Genomic DNA, 23,887 nt, shown 5'->3' on the forward strand with positions numbered 1-23,887 from the left:
TCACTGCTGAGAGACTTCCTCTCTGAAATCATATTTTCATACCCAATCATGTTACTGATCTGTTGCCATGGTAACCTGATTAGTTGTCAGATGTTCCACCTGGTGGTTTTTAGCGTTACAAAACTTTTCCAGTCTTTTGTTGATCCTTTCACAGATTTTTAGAGACGTGTTGCTGCCATCAAATTCAAAATGAGCAGATATTTTACGTTAAAAAAATAAAGCTTCTCAGTTTTAACATTTGACATGTTGTCTTTGGTCTATTTTTAATTTAATGAGTTTATGTGATTTACAAATCACCAAATTCTGTATTCATTAAAGTTTTACATCGCATCACTACTTTTCTGGAAATGTGGTTGTAATTCAGTTGCATTTATCGCACCACGAGAACATGTTGAACGACACCTGTTGGTAACGAGCTGGATGTTGGGAGCGAAGCTTCACTGAACAAAGGACTGAGTTGGTAGAAACACTGCTTCACCAGCACCCACTGACTTTAGAAACAGCTCTGTGATCATGGAGCTCTAACTTGTTCAGTTTAATTTCTGTTTCCATAACATGGGTGACTGAGAACCAGGGAGGTGGAACACAAAACATTTGGAGCAATATGCGACTGTGAAATGTTAGTCAGTGAGAAGACCTCAGAGCCATCCAGAGACGTGGTGGGAACAGTTAGAAAGAGTTTAAAGAAACAGCGACCTTTCTTTTTCCTCCCGTTACATCCAATTACTGCCGAACTGTGACTGTTGGAGCAGAGACAGTGGCACCAAAGGCTCACAAAAAAATAAAGACAGAGAGGAGAACGAGGAGGAACGGATAGGAGGAGAGTCGGGGGTACAAGCACAAGCGCCATGGCAACACATAGAAAGAGGAAGAAAAGAGTTACCCATAAGTAGCCGCCGTTTCACCCGCTTGTCCACATCAGCTACTGACGTGGCATTGAACTCAGAGCTCTCAATTGCAGCCTCATCTTTCTCTAAAACACAAGTGACAAGGGGACAAACAGTGAGCAGCAGGTTAATGAGAAGCCCAAATGACCCGACCTTCAGCCCCTCTTGGCGTTTGAGCAACAAAAACCAAAGCCAAGAAGCAAGAAGCGATGAAGAAGCGCCAACATCCCTGTTAGAGTGTTAATCCCCAAACAAAAGGTCAACCTCAGAGCAAATCAAATAAATGGGATGATCAGTGTCAGTGGAGCTCACACAATGAAGCAGGAGGAGGCAGACAGGTGGGGAGGGGCGGAGCTTCAGGGCTGACACATGAGAGGAGGGTGGGGTTCTGAGGAGGGTGGGGTTCTGTCTTCCATATCAAACAGCCACTCTGTCACATTAGGACAGAGGACAAAGACGAGAGACAGCGAGGGAGGGACACATGTCCAACATCTTGACAGGAGAGGAGAGGAGAGGAGAGGAGAGGAGAGGAGAGGAGAGGAGAGGAGAGGAGAGGAGAGGAGAGGAGAGGAGAGGAGAGGAGAGGAGAGGAGAGGAGAGGAGAGGAGAGGGGGGGAACTGAGACAAACGAGATGACTGAGGGGATGAAGGACACAGCAGAGACAGATTCAGATTCAGACACAGAGACTGAGACAGACAGAGACAGTCCTATCATTGCCCAAAATGGAGAAGGTACATGGGAGGGGGTGTGGGGGTGGGGCTGACGGAGGGAGTGTGTGGGGGCATGCAGAGAGAGTCGGTCTGCAGTGCTGGTTGCCTGTTTGTCTGTGAAACACATCACTACTGACCTGAACATTAAACGTTGGAGAAACCACATTCCCAAACACCGTGGGGGGAGGGGGGGTTAAAGTGTGTCATCATATGCTGTGGATGGTCTGATCTGATGATGGGGTCCTTCAGCCTGAATGGCCTTTCTCTGAATAGGGAGGGGGGGAGGGGGGGGGCTGCTGCTCTGTTTCTTCTCTCAGACACATGATGGACACAGTGGAGTGAGACTGTGTGCGTGTGTGAGTGTGTGTGTGTGTGTGTGTGTGTGTGTGTGTGTGTGAGTGTGTGTGTGTGTGTGTGTGTGTGTGTGTGTGTGTGTGTGTGTGTGTGTGTGTGTGAGTGTGTGTGTGTGTGTGTGTGTGTGTGTGTGTGTGTGTGTGTGTGTGTGTGTGTGTGTGTGTGTGTGTGTGTCTTTAGGTGTACATACGACCTCGTTTCCAAAACGTAGTGATGTAAATAAATGTAATAAAAATGTAAACAAAAAAATAATGTGATGATTTATAAATCCTGTAACCTCATATTTAATGAAAATAGACCAAAGACAACATTTCAAATGTCAAATATTTATTTTTTTATAAAATTATAATCTCATTGTGAACCTGATGCAGCAACACGTCTATAAGTTGTTCCAGGATCATGTTCACCACTGAGCTGCATCAACTCTTCTTTTAACAACACTCTGGAAACCTTTGGGAACTGAGGAGACCAGTTTCTGGAGTTTTGAAAGTGAAATGTCAAAATCAGCAGATATTTTTTTTATAAAACAATAACAGTTTCAATGTTTGATATGTTGTCTTTGATCAATTTTATATTAAATATTAATTGGTGTGATTTACAAATGATGACATTCTGTTTTTATTTACATTTTACTTGGTACTTTTGTCACTACTTTTCTGGAAACAGGGTTGTAGGTGTATATACAGTACAATGGTGTGAAAAAGTGTTTGCCCTCTTCCTGATTTCTTATTTTTTTGCATGTCTGTCACACTTAAATGTTTCAGATCATCAAACAAATTTAAATATTATTCAAAGATAACACAAGTAATTATAAAATGCAGTTTTTAAATGAAGGTTTTTATTATTAAGGGAGAAAAACAATCCAAGCCCACATGGCCCTGTGTGAAAAAGTGTTTCCCCCTAAACCTAATAACTGGTTGGACCACCCTCAGCAGCAACAACTGCAATCAAGCGTTTGCGATAACTTGCGATGAGTCTTTTCCAGCTGTGGAGGAATGTTGGCCCACTCATCTTCACAGAGTTGTTGTAATTCAGCCACATTGGAGGGTTTTCCAGCACCAACCTCCTTTTTAAGGTCATGCCACAGCATCTCAATAGGATTCAGGTCAGGACTTTGACGAGGCCACTCCAAAGTCTTCATTTTGTTTTTCTTCATCCATTCAGAGGTGGACTTGCTGGTGTGTTTTGGATCATCGTCCTGCTGCAGAACCCAAGTTGACTTCAGCTTGAGGTCACGAACAGACGGCCGGACGTTCTCCTTCAGGATGTTTTGGTAGACGGTAGAATTCATGGTTCCATTTATCACAGCAAGTCTTCCAGGTCCTGAAGCAGCAAAACAGCCCCAGACCGTCACACTACCACCACCATATTTTACTGTTGGTATGATGTTCTTCTTCTGAAATGTGGTGTTACTTTTACACCAGATGTAACGGGACACACACCTTCCAAAAAGTTAAACTTTGGTCTCATCAGTCCACAGAGTATTTTCCCAAAAGTCTCGGGGATCATCAAGATGTTTTCTGGCAAAAATGAGACGAGTCTTAATGTTCTTTTTGCTCAGCTGTGGTTTTGGTCTTGGAACTCTGCCATGCAGCCATTTCTGCCGAGTCTCTTTCTTCTGGTGGAGTCATGAACACTGACCTGAACTGAGGCAAGTGAGGCCTGCAGTTCTTTGGATGTTGTCGTGGGGTCTTTTGTGACCTCTGATGAGTCGTCGCTGCTCTCTCGGGGTAATTTTGGTCGGCCGGCCGCTCCTGGGAAGGTTCACCACTGTTCCATGTTTTCTCCATTTGTGGATAATGGTTCTCACTGTGGTTCTCTGGAGTCCCAAAGCTTTAGAAATGGCTTTAGAACCTTTTCCAGACTGATAGATCTCAATTACTTTCTTGCTCATTTGTTCCTGAATTTCTTTGGATCTCAGCATGATGTCTATCTTCTGAGGATCTTCTGGTCTCCTTCACTTTGTCATGCAGGTCCTATTGAAGTGATTTCTTGATTGAGAACAGGTGTGTCAGTAATCAGGCCTGGGTGTGGCTCGAGAAATTGAACTCAGGTGTGACAAACTACAGTTAAGTTATGTTTTAACAGGAGGGGGAAACACTTTTTCACACAGGGCCATGTGGGTTTGGATTGGTTTTCTCCCTTAATAATAAAAACCTTCATTTAAAAACTGCATTTTATAATTACTTGTGTTATCTTTGAATAATATTTAAATTTGTTTGATGATCTGAAACATTTAAGTGTGACAGACATGCAAAAAAATAAGAAATCAGAAAGGAGGCAAACACTTTTTCACACCATTGTATGTATATAGGTGGAAAGGGAGACGTCCACTGACTGTAAACAGTGTGTGGGACACTAAGTGATGGTGTGAGGGGGAGCTGTTTTAGCGAGGAAGACCTACAGAGAACAAGGAGGATGAGGAGGATGAGGAGGATGAGGAGGACGAAGAGGACGAAGAGGAGGAGGAGGGGGAGAATTGAAAACCTCTACATTACTACAGCCAGCAGGAGAATGATCAATCAGAGCACTGGGAGGAAACAGAAGGACCATGACCACTAAAAAAAAAAAAAAAAAAAAAAAAAAAACATTAAAAAAAATTAAATTGAGAACACAGAAATGAAAGTAACCAGAGAGGAGTGAGGACAAGTGAGGAGGAATGAGGAGGAGTAAAGAGGAGTAAGGAGGAGTGAGAAGGAGTGAGAAGTATAGAGGAATAGTGAGGAGGAGTGAGGAAGAGTGAGAAGGAGTTAGTCAAAGTGAAGAGGAGAGATAAGGAGTGAGGAGGAGTGAAGAGGAGAGAGAAGGAGTGAGGACAAATGAGGAGGAGGGAGGAAGAGTGAGAAGAAATGAGGAGGAGAGAGGAGGAGTGATGAGGAATGAGGAGGAGTGAGAAGGAGTGAGGAGAGAGGAGGAGTCAGGAGAAGTGAAGAGGAGTGAGCAGGAGTGAGGAGGAGTGAGGACAAGTGAGGAGGAGTCAGGAGGAGTGAGAAGGAGTGAGAGGGAGTGAGTAGGATTGAGGGGTAGCAAGGGGGAGTGAGGAGGAGTGAGAAAGAATTAGGAGGAGAGAGGAGTGAGGAGGAGTCAAGAGAAGTAAAGAGGAGTGAGGATGAGTGAGAAGGAGTGAGGAGGAGAGAGACATGAGGAGGAATGAGGAGTGAGGACGAGTGAGGAGGAGTCAGGAGAAGTAAAGAGGAGTGAGGAGGAGTGAGAAGGGGTGAGGAGTATAGAGGAAGGGTGAGAAGGAGTGAGGAGGAGAGAGGAGTGAGGAGGAATGAGGAGTGAGAAGGATTGAGGAGAAGTAAAGATGAGTGAGGAGGAGTCAGAAGGAGTGAGGAGTATAGAGGAATAGTGAGGAGGAGTGAGGAGGACCGAGGAGGAGAGAGGAGGAGAGAAGAGGAGAGAGGAGGAGTCAAGACGAGTGAAGAGGAATGAGGATTTAGAAGGAGTGAGGAGGAATGAGGAGGTGTGATGAGGAGTGAGAAGGAGTGAGGAAGAGTGAGGGCAAGTGAGAAGGAGTGAGGAGGAGTCAGGAGAAGTGAAGAGGAATGAGGACGAGTGAGAAGGAGTGAGTAAAGAGTGTGGAGGAGTGATAAGGAGTGAGGACGAGTGAGGAGGAGTCAGGAGGAGTGAGAAGGAGTGAGAGGGAGTGAGTAGGGTTGAGGGGGAGTGAGGTGGAATGAAGAGGAATGACGAGGAGTGAGGGGGACTGAGGACGAGTGAGAAAGAATGAGGGGGAGTGACGACGACTGTGTAGGAATGAGGAGGAGTCAAGAGGAGTGAGAAGGAGCAAGGAAGAGTGAGTGGGAGTGAGGATAAGTGAGGAGGAGAGACGAGGAGTGAGGAGGAGTGAGAAGGAGCGAGGACGAGTGAGAAGGAGTGAGGACGAGTGAGGAGCAGTAAGGATGAGTGAGAGGGAGTGAGTAGGTTTGATGGGGAGTGAGGAGGAATGAGTACGAGTAAGGGGGAGTGAGGTGGAATGAGGAGAAATGAGAAGGAGTGAGTAGGAGTGATGGGGAGTGAGGAGGAGTGAGGGGGAGTGAGGAGGAGCGAGGAGTGGGGACAAGTGAGGCGGAGTGATGAAGAGTGAGAAGGAGTGAGGAGTAGGAATGAGGAGGAGAGAGGAGGATTGAGGAGGAGAGAGGAGGAGTGAGGAGGAATGAGGAGGAGTGAGGAGCAGAGAGGAGGAGTGAGAAGGAGTGAGGAGTATATAGGAATAGTGAGGAGGAGTGAGGAGGAGTGCGAAAGAGTGAGGAGGAATGAGGAGGTATGATGCGGAGTGAGAATGAGTGAGGAAGAGTGAGGGCAAGTGAGAAGGAGTGAGGATGAGTGAGAAGGAGTCAGGAGAAGTGAAGAGGAGTGAGAAGGAGTGAGGAGAAGTAAAGATGAGTGAGGAGGAGTCAGAAGGAGTGATGAGTATAGAGGAATAGTGAGGAGGAGTGAGAAGGATTGAGGAGGAGAGAGGAGGAGTCAAGACGAGATAAGAGGAATGAGGATTTAGAAGGAGTGAGGAGGAGTGAGGAGGAATGAGGAGGTGTGATGAGGAGTGAGGAAGAGTGAGGGCAAGTGAGAAGGAGTGAGGAGGAGTGAGGAGGAGTGAGGAGAAGTGAAGGAGGAGAGAGGAGGAGTGAGAAGGAGAGAGGAGGACTGAGAAGCAGTGAGGAGTATATAGGAATAGTGAGGAGGAGTGAGGAGAAGTAAAGAGGAGTGAGGATGAGTGAGAAGGTGTGAGGAGTATAAAGGAATGGTGAGGAGGACTGAGGAGGAGCGCGAAAGAGTGAGGAGGAGAGAGGAGTCAAGACGAGTGAAGAGGAATGAGGATTTAGAAGGAGTTAGGAGGAGTGAGGAGGAATGAGGGCGTGTGATGAGTAGTGAGAAGGAGTGAGGAAGAGTGAGGGTAAGTGAGAAGGAGTGAGGACGAGTGAGGAGGAGTCAGGCGAAGTGAAGAGGAGTGAGAAGGAGTGAGGAGGATTGAGGACAAGTGAGGAGGAGAGAGGAAGAGTGAGAACGAGTGAGAAGGAGTGAGGACGAGTGAGGAGGAGTGAGGAGGAGTGAGAAGGATTGAGGACGAGTGAGGACAAGTGAGGAGGAGTGACAAGGAGTGAGGACGAATGAGGACGAGTCAGGAGAAGTGAAGAAGTGCGATAAGGAGTGAGGAGGAGTGAGGAGGAAAGAGGAGGAGTGATGACAAGTGAGGAGGAATGAGGAGTGAGGACAAGTGAGGACGAGTGAGGAGGAGTCAGGAAAAGTGAAGAAGAGTGAGAAGAAGTGAGGAGGAGAGAGGAGTGATGACAAGTGAGGAGGAATGAGGAGTGAGTAGGAGTGAGGAGGAATGAGGAGGAGTGAGAAGGACTGAGGAAAGAGTGAGGAGAAGTGAGGAGGAGTGAGAAGCACTCAGGAAAGAGTGAGGAGGAGTGAAGAGTGAGGAGGAGAGAGGAGGAATGAGGAGGATTTAGAAAGAGTGAGAAGGAGTGAGAAGGATTGAGGAGGAGAGAGGAGGATTGAGGAGGAATGAGGAGGGCGAGGCCCCGCCTCGCCATTCAGTTGTCTGGAGCAGTAACGGGTGATGACTGGGGGGGTTCTTTTGATCGGGACTTGTGGAGGAGGGAGTGCAGGATGAGGAGGAGGAGAAGGAGGATTAGGAAGATGAGGAAAAGGAGTTGGAGGAGGAGGAGGTGGAAGATAAGGAGGTGGAGGATAAGGAGGAGGAGGATGAGGGGCTGGAGAATGAGAAGGTGGAGGAAAAGGAGGTGGATGATCAGGAGGTGGAGGAAAAGGAGGAGGAGGTGGAGGAGGTAGAGGATGAGGAGGTGCAGGAGGACAGTCCCTCTGCTGTGTGTGAGTTTTGTCTGAGATCAGGCTGCAATTGAGACGGCCGTTTGTACCAGAGTCTAAGACGAGGCCCCGCCCTCAACACGCCCACACCCCGCCCCCCCAACCACACACAATCTGTCCTCTGGACCCGGTTTGGACGGGGACACTCCGATAACACAGGCAATCAGGTGTTATCACCAGAAAGCAGGAGGAGGAGGAGATGGGAGTAGGGGTCTCATGAAGAGAGACGGACAAAGAAAGAAGACACAGGACACTGGGAGGGGACGGACAGGAGGGTTCAAGTCTCATCACTGACTGTCCTTCATTGATGCTCCTCTTCATCAAACAGCTGAAAGAACAACGTTAGTGCAGGTAAAACCTGGAGATGAGGGACGGAGGGACAGGGGGATGATGGGACGGAGGGACATAAGGACGGAGGGAAAGAGAGACAGAGGGATGGAGGGACAAAGCGACAGAGGGACAAAGGGACGGACGGACAGAGGGATAAAGGGACAGAGGGACTGTGGGACAAACAGACAGAAACAGAGAGACGGAGGGACAAAGGGACGGAAGGACAAAGGGACAGAGGGACAAAGGGATGGACAGACAGAGGAACTAGGGGACAAAGGGACAGAGGGACGGAGGGGCAGAGGGACAAAGGCACGAAGGGAAAGAGGGACGTGTGTCCATGTGTACATGTCCATGTGTGCGTGCCCATGTGTGTGTCCATGTGTGTAACCATATGCGTGTGTCCATGTGTGCGTATCCATGTGTGTGGACATGTGTGTCCGTGTGTGTGTCCATGTGTGTGTGTCCATGTGTGTGTCCATGTGTGTGTGTCCATGTGTGTGTGTCCATGTGTGTGTCCATGTGTGTGTCCATGTGTGTGTGTCCATGTGTGTGTGTCCGTGTGTGTGTCCATGTGTGTGTCCATGTGTGTGTCCATGTGTGTGTCCATGTGTGTGTCCATGTGTGTGTCCATGTGTGTGCCCTCTGATTGGTTCTGATGGATTGAAATGTGAAACACTGGTTAGAACCACATGGAAAAGTGGATGTTTTTATTTGTTTTATTAAAGTTTAAATGGCCCAATTACAAATGAACCAGAACTTGTAAACAGAGGTCACATGACTCCCAGCAGCTCGTTAATTGGGCTTTAAGATGTGGTGACCTGTTGTGCAGCCAGACAGCTGGCAGCAAAGGAGTCACGAACAATTGGGATTCCAAGCTCTGAACTTCAGGGATGACTGAGCTGAAACGACTGCTGGGAACAACTTCATCTGTTCACAATGTAAAACCCTGTTTTTTTTTTAAAAAAAGTAGTGACGCTGTCTAGAATGTTTCCAGATGTTTTCAATGATTGACAGGTCTGGACTGCAGGAGGCCAGTTTATCAGCGGACTCTTCTATTAGAGAACCATGCTGTTGGAATACGTGCAGAATGTGGTTGGACGTTGTCCTGATGAAATAAACAAGACCTTCCCTGAAAGAGACGTTGTCTGGATGGCAGCATATGTTGCTCCAAAACCTGAATATATCATTCAGCATTAATGCTTCCTTCCAGATGTTCAAGCTACCCATGCCATGTGCACTAATGCATCCCTGTACCATCACAGATGCTGGCTTTAGAACTGAGCTGATAACAAGCTGGATGGTCCCTCTCCTCTTTAGCCTGGAGGATGCAGCGTCCATGATTTCCAAACAGAATCTCAGATTCAGGACTGATGTCACTGAAGAGCAGCTCTCCACCTCCCCCTCCTCCTCTCCTCATTCTCCTTTCATCTGTGCTACACAACTCTTCTATCTCAGCAGAAGTTAGAGCTGTGTGTGTGTGTGTGTGTGTGTGTGTGTGTGTGTGTGTGTGTGTGTGTGTGTGTGTGTGTGTGTGTGTGTGTGTGTGTGTGTGTGTGTGTGTGTGTGTGTGTGTGTGTGTGTGTGTGTGTGTGCAGGTCACTCACCGATGCAGGTCTTGCTGTCGGAGTGCAGAGCGTACTTCTGGTGGCAGCCACACACCGGTCCAGTGTCCGTGTCATCACAAGTGTGCTGGCAACCGCCGTTTCCATAGTTACACGTCACTAAAGAAAACACAGATTTCAGTGTTAGAGCCCGTTAATGATGTGCTGGTGATGTCAAAGTTTACTTCCTGTGTCCGTCTCTAAAATGTTTCCTGCTTCTGGAAAACCACTGGTGGTAACGAGGGGCCAGAACACAAATAGAGTGAGAATGGAGGTTCTGTCAGAACCGAGCTGCAGCCTGACAGGTTCTACAACAGAACCCCGCTGGAAGAGATCCAACAGCTGGATATTCCTGATCTCAGTGTTCAGGTGAAGAACATGTGAACACCTGATGAAGAGTTCTAAAGATTACCTTCATTATTCATGAATATTATTAAAAAGAAGAAAAGAAATGAGATAGAGTGAACAAGAGAACGGCAGGAACGAATGAGAGTGTTAGTGTGTTTTACAAGTGTGCGCGTTACAGTGTGTGTGTGTCTGTGTCGGTGTGTGTGTTCTTTCACAGGCCTGCGTCCCCGGCTGCTAATGAAATAATGAAATATGAGCACAGCGTCTCCTCTCTGAGACGAGAACAGGATGTGATGCCAAACAAAGTAGAACTAAAACTTGATTTTCACTCAGAAACAGCAGCTCTGAACTTCACGTCTCCACTGAATCCTTCACCATCTTCATTCTGCTGTAAATGTTCAACATCATATTTTGACGGAAACATTTGTAGTAGTGAAGATGGATATAAACATCTGTAATAGTGAAGATGGACATAAACATCTGTAATACTGATGATGGACATAAACATCTGTAATTGTGAGGATGGGCAAAAACATCTGTAGTAGTGAGGATGGACAGAAACATCTGTAATATGTCCTGTAAGATGGCGAAGCGCTAGCGGCAGTCTGTTGCAGCAGCTCCTCCCGAGTGTGTTTTGTTTTAAGTATTTTTCTTTCTTTCTTCTCTCTTCAGAGTTGTTGTTTTCTTCTCTTCACGTGTGTTAAGTTAACGGTCAGACAATGGACCGTAATTTTTCCACTTTTCTGGTTGGAGGCATTGTTATTGTTTACTCTCGTGATCAGCTGATCGCGCTGAGTAGACCTCTACTGCTGCTGCCCGGAGCGAGGCCTGAAATCCTGGACGAACTTCGGAGAAGACGTCGGGGTTGCAGAGCTGGAGATAAGCTGAAGGCGAAGAGGAGGTAATTCAAACCGTCAGTACTGGAGATCTTAATGGGGAACGTGAGGTCGTTGGCCAACAAGACGGACGAGCTCGGCGCTGGTAAAGACCCAGAGAGAGTACCGGGAGTGCAGCATCATGTGTTTCACCGAGACATGGCTGCACTCACATCTCCCGGACCACAGCGTGGCCGTACCCGGCTTCAGGACTGTTCGGGGGGACGGAGACGTTGTTCGGAGAGGCAAGAAGAAAGGTGGAGGGATTGAAGTCTATGTGAACGAGAGGTGGTGTAATCCCGACCACGTGTGTGTGAAGGAACGTTTCTGTAGCCCGGACATTGAACTTCTAGCCGTGGGGATGCGTCCATATTATTTGCTGAGGGAGTTCACGTCCGCCATTGTTATCGCTGTGTACGTTCCTCCATCAGCTGACGTAGAGGGAGCAGTGGACACCATCCACTCCACTGTGTCCAAACTTCAGACTCAGCATCCTGGTGCATTTTTGGCAGTTACTGGAGACTTTAACCAGTCTGGATAAAGTCCTGCCAACTTTGCACCAGTATGTGAACTGCCCCACCCGGAACAATAAAACTCTGGACTTACTGTATGCTAATGCCATGGATGCATACAGTACTACTGCCCTCCCCCCTTGGTAGATCAGACCACAACCTGGTCCTGCTGACTCCCAAGTATGTTCCTCTGGTACAGAGGCAGCCTGTAACCACCAGGACTGTGAGGAGGTGGACACAGGAGGCTAAAGACGCCCTGCAGGACTGCTTTGAGTCCACGGACTGGGATGTGCTGTGTGGACCACATGGGGAGGACATCAACAGCAGGACGGACTGTATCACAGAATACATCAAATTCTGTGAACACACCACCGTACTATCCAGGACTGTACACTGCTTCTCCAACAACAAGCCGTGGATCACCAGTGACCTGAAAGTTCTTCTTAATAAGAAGAAAGCAGCCTTCAGGTCTGGGGACAGGGAGGAGCTCAGGAGAGTGCAGCGCCACCTGAAGGAGAAGATGAGAGAGTGCAAGGACTCCTACAGGAGGAAGCTGGAGGCCAAACTCCAACAGAACAACAAGAGGGAGGTGTGGACCGGTATTAAGGAGGTTACTAGGTTCAAGGGGAGAGAGAGACAACCAGGGGGAACCTGGAGAGGAACAATCAGGGGGAACCTGGAGAGGAACAACCAGGGGGAACCTGGAGAGGAACAACCAGGGAGAACCTGGAGAGGAACAACCAGGGGGCTCCCTGGAGAGGATCAATGAGCTAAACTGTTTCTTCAACAGGTTTAGTTCACCACCCTCATCTGTTTCCTCCACACCTCACACCTCCCAAACACCTCTGTTGCCTCCCCTCCTCCCCCCTCTGCCCCCCCTGGTGAACTGCATTGAGACCTCAATCTCAAAGGGGTCTTCCTCCATCGACACCTTGACCCCCCTCCCACCCTCCTCTCTGTGACGAATGGCCAGGTTAGGAGACAGCTGGAGAGACTCCACCAGCGCAAGGCTGCAGTACCTGAAGGCATCGGCCCCGGGGTCCTGAAGGCCTGACGGCATCGGCCCCGGGGTCCTGAAGACCTGACGGCATCAGCCCCGGGGTCCTGAAGACCTGCGCCGTCCAGCTGGCTGAGGTCCTACAACACCTCTTCAACCTGAGCCTGAAGCAGGAGGAAGTCCCGTTGCTGTGGAAGACGTCCTGCCTGGTTCCAGTCCCCAAGAAGACGACTCCATCCGGCCTCAATGACTGCCGACCGGTTCCCCTCTATCTCATGTGATGAAGGTGCTGGAGAGGCTGGTCTTGGCCCACCTCAGACCGCTGGTGAAATCTTTGCGTAATTTGCATACCAGCCTCATGTGGGAGTGGACGATGCCATCATCTACCTGCTGCAATGAACTCAGTCTCACCTGGATGGAACCGGTGACTCTGTGAGAATCACTTTCTTTGATTTCTCCAGTGCATTCAACACCATCCAACCACTGCTGCTGAGTGAGAAGCTGCGGGTGGTGGGGGTGGACACGTCCACCGTCTCCTGGATCACTGACTACCTGACAGGCAGACCACAGTTTGTCCGTCTGGGCAGTGTGCTGTCTGATACGGTGGTCAGTGGTACTGGAGCTCCTCAGGGAACTGTTCTGTCTCCTTCCTGTTCACCTTCTACACCACTGACTTCCAGAACAACTCAGAGTCAAGACATCTGCAGAAGTTCTCTGATGACTGCAGTGGACGGTGTATAAGGGATGGACGGGAGGAGGAGTCAGTGGACGGTGTATAAGGGATGGACGGGAGGAGGAGTACAGGGCAGTAGTGGAGGACTTTGTGGAGTGGGCGGGAAGAAATCACCTGCTCCTGAACGTGGCCAAGACCACTTCAGGAGGAAGACGACGGCTCCACAACCGCTGAGAGTTCTGGGAGAGGAGGTGGACATGGTGGAGGAGTACAAGTACCTGGTGTCTCCATGACAACAGACTGAACTGGAAGATCAACATCAACGCTGTCTACAAGAAGGGGATGAGTCGACTCTTTTACTTGAGGAAATTTCGATCCTTCAATGTGTGCAGCGAGATGTTGGAGATGTTCTACCATCTGTTGTGGACAGTGAACTGTACTTCGCTGGGGTCTGCTGGGGGGGCAGCATTGGAGCCGGAGACACCAACAGACTTAACAAACTAGTTAAGAAGGCCGGCTCCATCATCGGCTACAAACTAGATAGTCTGGAAAAGGTGGTGGAGAGGAGGACGCTGAACAAACTATTATCCATATTGGATAATCCTGACCACCCTCTCCACCTGCTGCAGGGACAGAGGAGGACACTCTCCAAAAGATTCCTCTAGCTCCGCTGTCACAAGGACAGATACAGGAGATCATGCCTGATACAGGAGATCATTCCAGATACAGGAGATCATTCTAGATACAGGAGATCATTCCTGATACAGGAGATCATTACTGATACAGGAGATCATTCCAGATACAGGAGATCATTCCAGATACAGGAGATCATTCCAGATACAGGAGATCATTCTAGATACAAGAGATCATTCCTGATACAGGAGATCATTACTGATACAGGAGATCATTCCAGATACAGGAGATCATTCCAGATACAGGAGATCATTCCTGATGATGCAGGAGATCATTCCTGATACAGGAGATCATTCCAGATACAGGAGATCATTCCTGCCGACCGCAATAAGACTGTACAATAACTCACCTCTGGCAAAATACATCACGTAACATTAACACTGTTGACTGTGTTTCTTGGTTGTTGTATATAATATATATAGATATATACTGTACTGTATATACTGTGTACACTGTGTATACTGTGCATTTTGTATTTTATATTTATATTTTATATATTTTACTGCCATTTTATTGCTTTTCTATTGTTCTATTATTATCTTATTGCTTCTGTATGCTGCTGTAGCAAAAAAAATTCCTCTCTGGGATTAATAAAGTAACTACCTAACCTAACCTAAAATAATCTAATACTGATGATGGACAGAAACATCTGTAATACTGATGATAGACATAAACATCTGTAATTGAGAGGATGGACATAAACATTTGTAATTGTGAGGATGGACAAACATCTGTAATAGTGAGGATGGACGAAAACATTTGTAGCAGTGAGAATGGACATAAACATCTGTAATTGTGAGGATGGACATAAACATCTGGAAAAGTGAGGATGGACATAAACATCTGTAGTAGTGAGGATGGACAAACATCTGTAGAAGCGAAGATGGACAGAAACATCTGTAAAACTGATGATGGACATAAACATATGTAATAGTGAAGATGGACAGAAACATTTATAGTAGTGGGGATGGACATAAACATCTGTAATATTGAAGATGTACATAAACATCTGTAATAGTGAGGATGGACATAAACATCTATAGTAGTGAGGATGGACAAACATTTGTAGTAGTGAGGATGGACATAAACATCTGCATTTGTGAGGATGGAAATAAACATCTGTAATAGTGAGGATGGAAATAAACATCTATAATAGTGAGGATGGACATAAATATCTATAGTAGTGAGGATGGAATAAACATCTGTAATTGTGAGGATGGAAATAAACATCTGTAATTGTGAGGATAGACATAAACATCTGTAGTTGTGAGGATGGACATAAACATCTGTAATTGTGAGGATAAACATAAACATCTGTAATTGTGAGGATGGACAAACATCTGTAACAGTGAAGATGGACATAAACATCTGTAATAGTGAGGATGGACACACATCTGTAATTGTGAGGATGGACATAAACATCTGTAATAGTGAGGATGGACATAAACATGTAATTGTGAGGATGGACGTAAACATCTGTAGTAGTGACGATGTACGTAAACATTTGTAATAGTGAGAATGGACATAAACATCTGTAGTTGTGAGGGTGGACAAACGTTTGTAGTAGTGAGAATGGACATAAACATCTATAGTAGTGAGGATGTACATAAACATCTGTAGTTGTGAGGGTGGACAAACGTTTGTAGTAGTGAGAATGGACATAAACATCTATAGTAGTGAGGATGGACATAAACATCTATAGTAGTGAGGATGGACATAAACATTTGTAGTAGTGAGGATGTACTTAAACATCTGTAGTTGTGAGGATGGACAAACATTTGTAGTAGTGAGGATGGACATAAACATCTGTAATTGTGAGGATGGGCATACACGTCTGTAATTGGGAGGATGGACAAACATCTGTAATAGTGAAGATGGACATAAACATCTGTAATATTGAGGATGTGCATAGACATTTGTAATAGTGTAGATGGACATAAACCTATGTAGTAGTGAGGATGGACATAAACATCTGTAATAGTGAGGATGGACATAAACATCTGTAGTTGTGAGGATGGACATAAACAGCAGTAGTAGCAAGGATGGACATAAACATCTGTAATTGTGAGGATGGACATAAACATCTGGAAAAGTGAGGATGGACAAACATCTGTAATAGTGAGGATGGACATAAACATCTGTAGTAGTGAGGATGGACAAACATCTGTAGAAGCGAAGATGGACAGAAACATCTGTAAAACTGATGATGGACATAAACATATGTAATAGTGAAGATGGACATAAACATTTATAGTAGTGGGGATGGACATAAACATCTGTAATAGTGATGATGGACAGAAACATCTGTAATACTGATGATGGACAGAAACATCTGTAATAGTGAAGATGGACATAAACATTTCTAGTAGTGAGGATGGACATAAACATCTATAATTGTGAGGATGTACATAGACATTTGTAGTAGTGAGGATGGACATAAACATCTGTAATAGTGAAGATGTACCTAAACATCTGTAATAGTGAGGATGGACATAAACATTTGTAGTAGTGAGGATGTACATAAACATCTGTAATAGTGAGGATTGACATAACATCTGCAATTGTGAGGATGGACACAAACATTTGTAGTAGTGAGGATGGACATAAACATCTGTAATTGTGAGGATGGACAAAAGCATCTGTAATACTGATGATGGACATAAACATCTGTAATTGTGAGGATGGACATAAACATCTGTAATTGTGAGGATGGACATAAACATTTGTAGTAGTGAGGATGGACATAAACATCTATAATTGTGAGGATGGGCATACACATCTGTAATTGTGAGGATGGACATAAACATCTGTAATTGTAAAGATGGACATAAACATCTGTAACACTGATGATGGACAGAAACATCTGTAATAGTGATGAAGGACATAAACATCTGTAATTGTGAGGGTGGACATAAACATCTGTAATTGTGATGATGGACAAACATCTGTGGTAGTGAGGTTGGACATAAACAGCTGTAGTAGCGAGGATGGACATAAACATCTGTAACAGAGAGGACGGTCTCATACATCTGTAATTGTGAGGATGGGCATAAACACATGTAATTGTGAGGATGGACATAAACATCTGTAATAGTGAGGATGGACAGAAACATCTGTAATTGTTAGGATGGACATAAACATCTGTAATTGTGAGGATGGACAAAAACATCTGTAATACTGATAATGGACAGAAACATCTGTAATTGTGAGGCTGGACATAAACATTTGTAGTAGTAAGGATGGACATAAACATCTGTAATTGTGAGGATGGGCATACACATCTGTAATTGTGAGGATGGACATAAACATCTGTAATTGTAAAGATGGACATAAACATCTGTAATACTGATGATGGACAGAAACATCTGTAATACTGATGAAGGACATAAACATCTGTAATTGTGAGGGTGGACATAAACATCTGTAATTGTGATGATGGACAAACATCTGTGGTAGTGAGGATGGACATAAACAGCTGTAGTAGCGAGGATGGACACAAACATCTGTAATAGAGAGGACGGTCTCATACATCTGTAATTGTGAGGATGGGCATAAACACATGTAATTGTGAGGATGGACATAAACATCTGTAATTGTGAGTATGGACATAAACATCTGTAATTGTAAAGATGGACATAAACATCTGTAACACTGATGATGGACATACACATCTGTAGTAGTGAAGATGGACAGAAACATCTGTAATACTGATGATGGACATAAACATCTGTAATATTGATGATGGACATAAACATCTGTAGTAGTGAGGATGTACATAAACAGCTGTAGTAGTGAGGATGGACATAAACATCTGTAATACTGATGATGGACATAAACATCTGTAATGGTGAAGATGGACATAAACATCTGTAATAGTGAGGATGGACATAAACATCTGTAATACTGATGATGGACATAAACATCTGTAGTAGTGAGGATGTACATAAACAGCTGTAGTAGTGAGGATGGACAAACATCTGTAGTAGTGAGGATGGACATAAACATCTGTAATACTGATGATGGACATAAACATATGTGGATCTCCTCGGTCTGGATCTCCTCGGTCTGGACCTCCTCGGTCTGGATCTCCTCAGTCTGGATCTCCTCCATCTGCATCTCCTCGGTCTGGATCTCCTCGGTCTGGATCCCCTCGTTCTGGGGCTCCACGGAGATCTGGCCTGGTGGGGTATCGATGATCATGAGGAAGGTGAGGGATCAGCCCAGAACTACACGGGAGGAACTTGTTCATGATCTCCAGACAACTGGGATCACAGTCACCATGGAAACCATCAGTAAGACATGACGCCGTCATGGATTAAAGTCCTGCAGCGCTGCGAGGTACCCCGGCTCAAGAAGACACATGGACAGACCCGTCTGAAGTTTACCAACGAACACCTGAAGGATTCAGAGAAGGCTTGGAGGAGGTGATGTGGTAGAGGAGACCAACATCCAGCTCTTTGACATCAACTGGACTCGCTGTGGTTGGAGGAAGAGAAATGCTGACTAGACCCCGAGAACACCGTCCACCGTTCCCACCGTCCAGCATGGAGGTGGAGACATTCTGCTTTGGGGGTGTTTCTCTGCTTAGGGGACAGGACGACTTCACCACATTGAGGGGAGGACAGACGGGGCCACGTACCGGGACATCTTGTGGGATGACCTCTTCCCTCAGCCGGGACACTAAAGACGGGTCGTGGACGGGTCTTCAGCACCACAATGACCCAAAACATACGACGAGACAACAAAGGACTGGCTCAAAAAGAAGCACATGAAGGTCACAGAGAGGTCGAGCCGGTCTCCGGACCTTCGTCCCAGAGAATATCTGTGGAGGGAGCTGAAGCTTCTTGTTGCCGAGCAACAGCCTGGAAACCTGAAGGATTTGGAGAATCTGCAAAGAGGAGTGAACAACATCCCTCCTGAGATGTTCAAACCTGGAGACCAACTACCAGAAACGCCTGACCTCTGACCTGTGACCTTTGACCTCGCTAACAACGCTTTCTCCACCAAGTACTGAGTCATGTTCTGCTACGGGATCAAATACTTATTTCACAATCAGATGCAAATCAATTTAGAACTTTTATATGGTGTGATTTTCTGGATTTTTGTTTTTGATATTATGTCTCTGTTATAATAAACCTCCATTACAATTATAGACCATTAATTTCTTTGCCAGTGGGTATACCTACAAAATCGGCAAGAGATCAAATAATGATTTCCTCCACTGTACGTGTCTCTGTGTGTGTGTGTCTGTGTGTGTGTAGTTGTGTGTTACATACATGTGTCTGTGTCTGTGTGTGTGTAGTTGTGTGTTACATACGTGTGCAGTCCTTCTGATTCTTGGCCAGTTCAAATCCAGGTCGACACTCGCAGGACACGCCCCCTTTACCTGGAGCCTCCCTGCAGATGTGGGCACAGCCGTGGTTCTTGTTCATGCAGTTCATTCCATCTGTGGGGGGGACGGACACAGACATGGAGACGTTAACAACCCTGAGATGGACAGAGCGTGGGGGACGTCTGTCTGATTGGACACTTGAAATCAGCCTGTTTCTCTACAACCATCAACGTCCTTCACTGGCTGAACCTCCTCCCAGAACATTTATCAATTGAAAAAAAAAAAAGTCTCCATTTCTGGTGACCTGGACCGTTTATCAACAGTCTTTGTCTTAATTTTGATTTTCCCTGTTAGTGAATGCCAGGAAACAAACAAACAACATCCCCATACGCTGACACATCCATCATACATGCAGTCATACATGTTACATATGTGATACATATCATACTTGTCATACATACCCCACCTATTACATGTAATCACAAAATTGTCTCAAATGATATCTATCTAAACCGCAAACACAAACATCAACACAAACGTAAACACTGACTTACATACAGGTGCTCCAGAAAAAAAGATCTAAGACTGACATTTGTTGCTTTTGATTTTAGTTGTTGATTGTATTACTTCAGTTATTCTTATTGGTACTGATGTTACTATTATTACTACTGTTGCTATTGTTACTATTGTTACTACTGTGACTACTGTGACTATTGTTACTACTGTTACTGTTGTTACTACTGTTACTACTGTTACTATTGTTGCTGCTGTTACTACTGTTACTGTTGCTACTAGTGTGACTATTGTTGCTACTGTTACTATTGTTAATACTGTTACTGTTGTTACTACTGTTACTATTGTTATTATTGTTATGACTGTTACTATTGTTACTACTGTTACTGTTGTTGCTACCGTTATTATTGTGACTATTGTTGCTACTGTTACTGTTGTTACAACTGTTAATACTGTTACTATTGTTACTACTGTTACTATTGTTACGACTGTTGCTATTGTTACTACTGTTACTGGTGTTGCTACTGTTACTATTGTTAGTATTGTTACTAGTGTTACTACTGTTACTGTTGCTACTACTATAATTATTGTTAGTATTGTTACTATTGTTGCTGTTGGGAATATTGTTGCTACTGTTACTGTTGTTACTACTGTTACTATTGTTATGACTATTACTGCTGTTGCTACTGTTAATAATGTTACTGTTGTTGCTACTGTTACTGTTGTTACTGTTAATACTGTTATGATTGTTACTGCTGTTACTATTGTGACTATTGTTGCTACTGTTACTACTGTTAATACTGTTGCTGTTGTTGATACTGTTATTATTGTCAGTATTGTTACTACTGTTACTGTTGTTACTACTGTTATTACTATTGATACTGTTACTATTGTTACTATTGTTACTATTGTGACTATTGTGACTGTTACTGTTGTTGCTACTGTTAATACTGTTATTGTTGTTGCTACTATTACTGTTGTTACTACGGTTACTACTGTTACTATTGTTACGACTGTTGCTATTGTTACTATTGTTACTACTGTTGCTGTTGTTGCTACTGTTAATATTGTTAGTATTGTTACTAGTGTTACTACTGTTACTGTTGCTACTACTGTTACTCTTGCTAATATTGTTACTATTGTTGTTGTTGTGACTATTGTTGCTACTGTTACTGTTGTTACTACTGTTAATAATGTTACTGTTGTTACTACTGTTACTATTGTTACGACTGTTACTGTTGTTCCTACTGTTACTGTTGTTACTACTGTTACGGCTGTTACTACTGTTACTGTTGTTACTACTGTAGATAGATAGATAGATAGATAGATAGATAGATAGATAGATAGATAGATAGATAGATAGATAGATAGATAGATAGATAGATAGATAGATAGATAGATAGATAGATAGATAGATAGATAGATAGATAGATAGATAGATAGATAGATAGATAGATAGATAGATAGATAGATAGATAGATAGATAGATAGATAGATAGATAGATAGATAGATAGATAGATAGATAGATAGATAGATAGATAGATAGTTACTTTATTAATCCCCAAGGGGAAATTGTTTCACTCCAGCAGCATTATAGGTACAGGAAAGCAATACAACAACAGTAAAAATAGTATATACAATAAATATAATAAAATAAAATAGAATAATTAAATTAAATTAAAACTAACTAAACAATACTGAAAAGATTTAAACAAACAAGAAAACAGACAACTAACGGTGTTATTGTTGTGTGATGGATTTTGCCAGAGGTGAGTTATTGTACAGTCTTATTGCAGTGGACAGGAATGATCTCCTGGATCAGAAATGATCTCCTGTATCTGGAATGATCTCCTGTATCTGTCCTTGTGACAGCAGCTGGAGGAGTCTTTTGGAGAACGTCCTCCTCTGTCCCATCAGCAGGTGGAGAGGGTGGTCAGGATTATCCAACATGGATAATAGTTTCCTAAGCGTCCTCCTGTTACTGTTACTGTTGTTAATACTGTTACTGTTGCTACTACTGTTACTCTTGTTAGTATTGTTACTATTGTTGCTGTTGTTACTATTGTTACTGTTGTTACTATTGTTACTGTTCTTACTATTGTCACTATTTGTCAGGATCCCTGTCTGACCCTGGTGTGTCTCCCTCTGTTTTGTCCCCAGTCGCCCGCCCGCTGGCCCGCCCAGCCGGCCGGCCGCCCGCTCGCCCACCCATCCGTCCGTCCTTTTATATTCATATTCATATTCATATTCATATTCATATTCATATTCATAAAACACTATAAAATATGTACTGATGAGAACAGGTAGGATCCAATGACCTGAAGTGGAGACCTTGCAGTGTGTTCATCCTGATGGAGGATCTACCTGAGGTGATTTAACCTCCCTGCTGACAGCAAAGGATCCTCTGTCAGAGGAGGAGGAGGGGGAAGCCAGCCAAACATATCATTGAGCTGTGGGTAGCACTGGGAAGGTTAGGAGTGTGTGGACGTGGTCCCATCACACCACAATTAAACATCTTCACTCAGTGAAGATGTGCAGATTATCTACTGTTTATATATGTTGAATATTGATAATCATAACCAACCTTCTGTCTAACCGGGACACTGCTCCTGTTACCATCAATTAAACATCTAAGAAAGACAATAGTCTCCTTTTCAACAAAGAAACTAAAGCTTCCCAGCGTTGCTTTATGTCACAACTGGAAAACACTGTAAACACAAGAGCTGTAGAGACTGATCACATTAAACCTACTGTGGATCACAGGACTCTCCATCAGCACACCTTGAAACACCTTACAGTTAAACACCCATCTGAAATCCTGAATGATGGAGTGCCTGCTTCCACACAGTTCTCACAAGATTGTACTCCTTATAATATCTTCAATTAATACATTTGGAGGACAGTGGTAGAGATGTATTTGGTTGGGTATAGAAGACCGTTGCTAGATGATGTTGATGGCACTGAGAGAGCAAACAGTGTGAACAGTGATGTGATACACACAAAACCAAAGGAAGGAGAATTAAGAAGTTCATAATGACAAACACTGGTCACTGTGTGGACACTGAGCTGATGGACGGACGTCAGTCATTCACTGAAAACTGAAAGTAACATGTTGGAATTAAACTATTCTTCCAAATCTGTACAATATACCCAAATAAAAAAAAGACAAAGTATGAGTGGTTAACTTGGGATTATTCAGTACCTCAGCTGGTCAGAACTCGTATCAGTGTGGAGCTGCAGCCTTCTCTGCAGTCCATGTAGACACACCTCCTCCCTGGTCCCCATGGAGACTAATGTCCCGCCAGGGCCCGAGAGCACTTCAAGCACTTCATTATGGAGTCATTCCCCCCACAGAGCCCCTCACTAACAAAACGTCCTTTCTTAAACACGGCCATTCTGAGTGCACCCCAAACAGGACCACTCCATCAAAGTTCTCAACCAAAGGACACAAATCTCTCAAGGAAATCATGCATTTACATAATCAACAAAAGAAAATTACCAATTCACTACACACCCCAAACATTATATAATCCACACATCATATTTTAGTTCCAGACAGGTACCGATGCTCAGCCTAATGTATAACCCATAAAATTATCAGAGCGATGAAGGCAGCAGCCAAAGCAGGCAGGGACGCTCAAAACAAAGACGTGTTTCTCCAATCGAAATTTAACCTGAAGTTAAATACACAGAGACAGAGGAAGGAGGCGCACACTGGCCCGGCTTTCAGGACAATCCAGCCTGAAACAGGAAACAAAGCCGCCACCGCAAATTGTGAAATCTCCGTGTGTCAACGTGATGAGAGGAGGAGCCTGCACACCAACACGCAAACTGCAGCTCTCTGAGCATGTTAGAATGATGGGATGGAGCAGAGTTCAACATCACAACATCACTACAACACAACATCACTTCAACACTACAACATGACTGCATCATCACTACAACACTACAACATCACTACAACATCACTACAACATCACTACAACACTACAACATCACTACAACATCACTACATCATCACTACAACACTACAACATCACTACAACATCACTACATCACTACAACATCACTACAACACTACAACATCACTACATCACTACAAAATCACTACAACACTACAACATCACTGCATCATCACTACAACACTACAACATCACCGCAACATCATTGCATCATCACTACAACACTACAACATCATTTCAACACTACAACATCACTGCATCAT

At 44.5% G+C, this 23,887-nt stretch overlaps 1 protein-coding gene across 1 annotated transcript; it reads right to left on the reverse strand.

The window, feature by feature from the left end:
- Positions 1 to 883: 883 nt before the first annotated feature.
- LOC138615044 (signal peptide, CUB and EGF-like domain-containing protein 1) lies at positions 884 to 22,057 on the reverse strand (the record flags this gene model as incomplete). The annotated part of the gene is made up of 4 exons (XM_069688677.1): positions 21,981 to 22,057; positions 19,134 to 19,262; positions 9,722 to 9,838; positions 884 to 973 (listed from the first exon to the last, which is right to left on the reverse strand). Coding segments are annotated over exons 2-4 (331 nt in total), but the record flags the coding sequence as incomplete, so codon positions are not given.
- Between the last annotated feature and the right edge of the window lie 1,830 nt (positions 22,058 to 23,887).

The sequence above is a fragment of the Brachyistius frenatus genome, unplaced genomic scaffold, assembly GCF_029030835.1.
Source record: "Brachyistius frenatus isolate BFR_SWC_R1_liver_20210118 unplaced genomic scaffold, ASM2903083v1 Contig_670, whole genome shotgun sequence".
Classification (NCBI taxonomy): domain Eukaryota; kingdom Metazoa; phylum Chordata; class Actinopteri; family Embiotocidae; genus Brachyistius; species Brachyistius frenatus.